This window comes from Gymnoscopelus braueri (genome assembly GCF_963280865.1).
Source record: "Gymnoscopelus braueri genome assembly, chromosome: 12".
In the NCBI taxonomy this organism is placed as follows: domain Eukaryota; kingdom Metazoa; phylum Chordata; class Actinopteri; order Myctophiformes; family Myctophidae; genus Gymnoscopelus; species Gymnoscopelus braueri.
The window spans coordinates 46,917,005-46,923,982 of NC_137614.1; the positions used below are offsets into that span (position 1 = coordinate 46,917,005).

The 6,978-nt window shown below is 41.2% G+C and overlaps 1 protein-coding gene across 1 annotated transcript; it reads left to right on the forward strand.

Moving 5' to 3' along the window:
* Positions 1-2,665: 2,665 nt before the first annotated feature.
* LOC308096615 (translocon-associated protein subunit gamma-like) lies at positions 2,666-3,256 on the forward strand (the record flags this gene model as incomplete). The annotated part of the gene is made up of 1 exon (XM_080444030.1): positions 2,666-3,256. The coding sequence occupies one exon, from the start codon at positions 2,666-2,668 to the stop codon at positions 3,254-3,256; it is 591 nt and encodes a 196-aa protein (XP_080300156.1).
* Between the last annotated feature and the right edge of the window lie 3,722 nt (positions 3,257-6,978).

Consider the following 6,978-nt stretch of genomic DNA (forward strand, 5'->3'; position numbering starts at 1 on the left):
AGCAACGATATAATGACATGCCCAAAAAAAGGAGACGTAATTGAGCTGTGATTGACATGCCCACACAGCTGCGCAGCATTCCCTAGACATGCACAACCAGATAAACACGTTTAAACGCACACATGTCATGAGCATAAACACAAGCACGCATGTACAAATAATGTACAAAACACACACACCCAACCTGAATCCTTTCCTAATTGAAACCCTAACTCCTAAGAATCTGTTTTAACCATAACACGTTGTGAGCTTGTAGATAGATGTATAAAGGGCCGAAGTGGTTAATAGGCCTAGTTGTATAATGGAGTAAAAGTACAATATTTGCCTCTGAGATGTAGTGGTGTAGAAGTAAACGTATACAAAAAATGAAATACTCCAGAAAAGTAAAAAATACCTCAAAATTGAACTTAAATACAGTAGAGTAAATAATAATAATAAATAATAATAATAAACTTTGTTTGTATAGCACCTTTCATGACATGAAATGCAGCTCAAAGGGCTTCACAGAGCAAGAATACAATTACAGAAAAAGTACAAATAATTTACAATAAAGCAAAAAAAGAAAAGCAAAGCATAAAACAACATTAAAATAATAGCAAATTTGCCTTATTCACTAATTCACTAGCAGTGAATAAGACAAAACTGTACAAAAATGTACTTTACTTTCCACCACTGAATACAAGTGCACACACACACACAGGCGCGTGCCCGCACGCACATGCACGCACATGCACGCACACGCACACACACACAGACACAATAATGGGCCGTCGGCGCTGGGCTTTGGGAGCCAGCGGAGGCGCCAGATGGGACATTCTGTTGTAATTGAGGTAATTTGTCCAGGCATTCAGGCGCACAGATCCAAAACTCGGAGCAGCCCCAGTATCATAAAGGCGGCCGCTCTCGAGCCAACAACTCCACACATATAATTCCCGATGGCCGCCATTGAACTTCTCTACATCCCTTCTTCCTTTCCCTCAGACTCGGCCTGTTGTAATCCCCTTCTGTTCTCGTTCCACTAATGATAACACACGCCCGCCAAAAGGCTTATTTACAGTCACCGCTGGCTTTGTAGTTGTTCTCATTATTAGAGACGTTACAATTGTACTAATCCCATGGATCACAAACTGTGCCTATTCAGCTGCTAATTCGAACAATTTCACCCATGACTGTGTGTGACTCTCGCTCTCTCTTTGTCTCTCCATCTTTCTGGCTCTCTCTCTGTGTGTCTCTGTCTGTCTGTCTCTCTCTCTCTCTTTCTTTGTCTCTGTCTGTCTGTCCGTCTGTCTCTCTTTGTCTCTTATCTCCATGGGTCCCGGTGGCTCCCAGGGCCTCGTTGCCTCCAGTTGGCATGGGGGAGAGACGACTGGACAGCTGCCTGGGGTTCTTGACCGTTACCCTGCACCACCACCAGCCCTGTTCACCACCATCACAATCAGAATTAGTATCTGTTCATCAGCAGGACACTAGCACAACAAAGTTCTTCATTAAATTCACAGAATCACCCAATGTGATGTGCAGAGTGGGTACGTTGGTTGGAAAGGCAGTTGTCCAGAACCGCTCGGCAATGGAGATCAGCGGTTATCCAGAAATGGCATGCGACAATGTTTCCCAGATGTCTGTAACTGTCCGTCTGTCTGTGTTCCTTTTATGCCCTTATATGGAGATCTCCATCTGACTGTCTGTCTGCCTGTCTCCATGTTATGCCTAAATATGGTAATCCCTGACGTCATCAAAATAACGTCATAGTACTGACATCAGACTGGCCAACAAATACTATAATGGGGTACTGCACCGGGACCGGGGGGTACTGTTAAAAACGGGTACAACGGGTACTCTGACGATGGGTAAAACAATTAGTGCGATTAACTGTTGCAACCCTAACGGTCAGTCAGTCCCCTTCAGAGTTACTCCCCTGACCCAAGTGTCCAAATCAGTGCTTTCCAGTGGCGTAATTTACATAGGGTTGCTGGGTTATGTAAACCCATACGCGGGATTTCACCGCAAGGGGGCCCCCCTGCTGGAGAGGATTTTTTTGTTTTAGTGAATTCATTTTGTTTTTAATATATAAAAATAACCACCCATATTATATACATTCAAATTCACCTACTTTTAGTCATTTCCAATATATTATAGGCCCTATCCAGCTCTGTGGACCGAATTAACCGATTTAAAGTAAAAAATAAAAAAAAAAAGCTAAAAGACAGAATTTTTCGCACGCGGGTGCTTGCGTGCCAGGGCCCTTTTGATCTGAAAACCCATGTGTAATAAGGTCTGTGTACGCCACTGGTGTTTTCTAAATATAGTTAATAAAGGGTCCCCATATTGTTTTTATCTGTGTGTCCGGAGATAATCTCATGAACTGCTGGACTGATCAGCACCAGATTTCTTATACACACTGCCAGTAGGCCACAGAAGTAGCTCCACTCATTTTCTTTTCACATTTCTTTTTACTTTTCATTAAATAACTTTAACTTCATAGCGGAAGTCAATCGGGCTGAAACCTTGGCCAAATTTAGAGTCATAAGTCATATACACATCACAGACGACTGACATCATGCATGACTGACGTAGCATAGACTTCGGAAGCAGACTTTGTTCAACACATGTCAGTTTTCTTTCTGTCGTAGACCGAGAGGAGAGCTGCTCGCACTGAACATCCATCATGGCACCTAAAGGCAGCGGCAGCAAGCCGCATTCCGAGGAAGATCTTTCAGAGAAAGGTCTTCTCCAGCAGGACCTCAGCAAGAAGCGCTCAGCCATATCCACCTCTCTGTTCTACGGGTGCGCCCTCATTGTCTCTGCCACTCCCATCTGGTTGTTCTGGAGGATCTTACACATGGACCTGACCTGGTCAGCAGCCGTTCTTTTCACTCTGATGACTCTGGTCAGCACCTACCTGGTGGCCTTCGCCTACAAGAACGTCACGTTGGCCCTCAAATGCAACATTGCCCAGAAGCTGCCAGAAGACGCCATTGTCAAGGAGGTGACCGGGAATCTGTCTGAGGCCGACAAGGTGTCCCGCAAGGAGAAGGGCGAGAGGATCCTGCGGAAGACCAACCAGGTGGCAGACTACCAGGCCACCACCTTCTCCATCTTTTACAACAACAGCCTGTTCCTGCTCCTCACCATCGCGTCCTTCTTCCTGCTCAAGGACTTTGACCCCACCCTCAACTACGTCCTGACCATCAGCTTCTCATCTGGACTGACCGCTCTGCTGTCCTGTCCACCTGGCTGGCTCCAAGTAAAACCGTAGAGCCTGACTCGGAGAGTCCTATTACCAATATTTTGTCAAAGTGCACATTTTGGGCTCCGATGTAGCCTGACAGCGCATTCGGGGTTCGAGTCCCGGTCCCGACAATCTTTGCTGCATGTCTCTCCCCATCTCTCTCTCCCTGTTTCCTGTATGTCTCTACTGTAAACTATAAATAAAGGCCTAAAAAGACCCCAAAAATATATTTAAAAAAAAGGGGGGAAAATGCAATTTTTTCATAGAGATTTGATTAAGGTTTCTGCTTGAGAACATTTACGTTCTAAGAATGAATATGTAGATAAAATACTTTCAAACCCATAAAAGAAAATCCATAAGCTCAGCGCAAAAAGCCCAACTCAAAAACGTTGCAAAATAGCCAATCTACAAGCTCGCAATGCGTTGAGATTGTAGCTTGTCGAAATTTGAAAACTCTTATAATGACATTCCCAAAATATAGGGACGCCATGTATAATTGCCGATACCAATGTCATAAAAATAAATTCAAATCAATTTCAGTATTATGAAATTAAGCGCCTGGACATTTGTCTTCTTTGATTGATTGATTGAATAGTTGATTAACAAATTGCAAACAGTACAGCAAGTACAATTACGCAAGCAATGCTTAAAAGGATAACACAAAAAGTCCTGAGGGCTTGTTTCCATTGTGGTCCTATGTATTCAATTCATAATCAGGACATACAAGACGTACAACAACAATTCAAATCAAATTGTCATCAGTACCAGCAAGGTATATTTACAGAAAACAGCAGGGACCTTCACACCCTCATCTTGCTAACGCTACACTTTATTATTATTATTTATTAATTTTTTTAACCATTATTATTTTACTAATTTGTAGCTTAACTTTAATAGTTATTAATGGAATTGTTATTTATTCCTCGATTTTTCTTTCATTCCTAGATTTTCTCGAATTATGGTTAATAAATCATTGGCATAAAACAGTGCAAAAAAAAAGTTGATTAAAACTAAGTAAAATCAAGGCATAGAAAAAAAAGGTTAGACTTGTAGATCTGCTATTTTCAGAGCACAACACCCGAGCGCAACCAAACACAAAATGACTTGTCTTTTAGTTCTATTGGATCTCTTCTCCACTAGTCCCTCACTAACATTTTAGTCTAGTTTTCATTTGTTGACCAAATTGTCAATATATCTTGTCTAAGTTTTAGTCATCATATATAGCCTCGTTTTTATTTAGTTTTTATTTGGTTGTTGTCGGTGAAAAAAGGTCATAGTCATAGTTTTAGTCAACAGAATCAACACTGCTTCTTGGCAAAGGGCCCGCTTGCAAAGAAATGTGGTTTTACCCTGGGTAAATGAAGGATAAATAGAATAGAATGCGGATATTTAGACTATAAGAGCATGTTTTGGCATCCGTGCTATGTAGGTATGTATGTATGTATGTATGTATCCTCAGTGGACGCGATGCATGCAACATGATCACAGCATGGCTTTTTTGGGGGGGGTTGATCTGAGAACTCAAGCAACAGAACCCAGGCTTTCATCCGCGATGCAAACAATGCCAGCTCTTAATTGGAGAAGCATGCGGCAATACGAACAGATGTTAAACTCTTATTATATTGACAATGATTGTTTGTAGCTCCCAAACATTTTGTGGTAGGCGGCACACATACAGTAAGTATGTGGGTTTATGCTTCGCCGTACGGCGGAGTCACGCGTGACGGAAATAGTCAGATCTACAAGCTCACGACGCGCCCATCGTGAGCTTGTAGATCTGGCTATTTCCGGCATGTGACGCTGTTGTCCAAACGGTACACAAGTTAAGCAATACTGTAGCTACAGTGGTGTAAAGTAACTAAGTATATCATGTACTCAAGTACTGTACTTAAGTACTATTTTGAGGTATTTTGACTACTTGAGTATTTCCAATTTTCTGTTCTTTTACTTCTACTCCACAATGCGTCGCGATGCGACGCATTGTGAGCTTGTAGATCTGCTATTTTACATACATTTTATCCATTTGAAAACTTGTGAAAAGGGACCTTCTGCATAATGAGTGCTTTCTAATTTTGTACTTTAATTATATTTTGATACCAATACTTTGTACTTTTACTCAAGTACATTTTGAATTCCGGACGTTTACTTTTAACGGAGTATTTCTATATTGCAGTTTTGATACTTTTACTTAAAATATCTGAGTACTTCTTCCACCACTGTGTAGCTGTAATATGAATGTAGACAGTATGCGATGACACGGCCGTGAAATGTGAAATGACAACACGGCCAGAGCCACAATTTAACGGCTGTTGGCATTCCGGGCTGTGTGTTCTTCTGCGTAAGGATTTCAACGTGCTCGTAGATCACGGCAGAAATGATGTGTCTGTTTTGAGTCAAAAGCCCAGCTTGTTTCTTCAAAAATGTACACACAAACAAATTTGAATTATGTGGATCTCATGGAACCACATGCGAACGGCCCGGGCTCCAACGTGGATCATCTTGGACTTTGTGTGGCCAGGCTGTGACGTCTTATAGTCGTCTGTGACGTCCACATTTTGGGCAACCGATTTCATCCAATCAGGAGAGAGAACTCGTATAGGATACAGCATAAACACGTGGAATTGGAAGGGAAGACACAAAAGAAATGAGCAGACAAATTTGTAATTGGAACAGTATAAAATTGAAGCTGATAAAGGAGTTCTCTTTTCTAATTGGATGACATTGTTGTCCCACCTGAAAATGTATTTTCTATTTAATAAAGAGCTGGAGAGACGGGGGAGACTTTAACTTTTTAACCACAAAATGTCAGTTACAGCACCTTGAGTACACATTTGAGGTACTTATTTACTTATTAGTATTTCTATTATGCTGCTTCATACTTCCACTTTTCATCTGGAAACATTGTTACTTTCTACTGCACAAAATGTATTTGACAGCTTTATTTGCTAAAGTTACCTTTCAGATGAAGGTTTGAAACAACGACGCTTTCATAATGCAACACATTGTTAAAATGCAACACATGAATGCTGTGGTTTCCAACCTTTTTGGCTTTTGGCGTCTCACAAAAAGCAAACATTTCAGATGTCTGAGTTAACGGCTCCAACAAACATTTTATAATACATTTTTCCCTCACATGTTTTCATTCCAATGCATGTTCAAATGATCCAATTTCACACAAGAATCAGAGATTAGAGAAAAAGCCCAAAAACTGAAACCAGATTTGTGTATCAGAATTTAGTTTTTTCTTCTTCCCTCTCGACATTAATCATCTCACGACCTGTTGGATTAACTCTGTGGGAGGCCCGAACCCTTAGGTTGAGCACCGCTGGACCAAATAATGATGTCATATATAATAATATATCAGTCAGAGAGACCAAACCAGTTATTATTCTTTAATCAGAGTTTCTGGCGGTTTCAACAAACTAACCACTTAAACCCTATATACTTACTGACCGGAATCCCCCAGGGGTCGATACTAGGCCCCCTAATTTCCCCCCCACCATACACTAAATATCTTCGGCAAAAATAGCAGATTTACAAGCGGAGCAGCGCATGGTGAACTTGGAGAGCAGAATGTTCACCCCAAAATAGGGACACGCTTTATGTAATTGACTTTCAGACCACTTTAAATGCAATAATAATACCTATTTCACAGCTATTTTGGCAAAACCAAGGATGAATGATATATGAAGGAAAACCATGGGTATTAGCGTTTTCTCAAGCTTAAACACGATTGTTCGGAGGGAAGC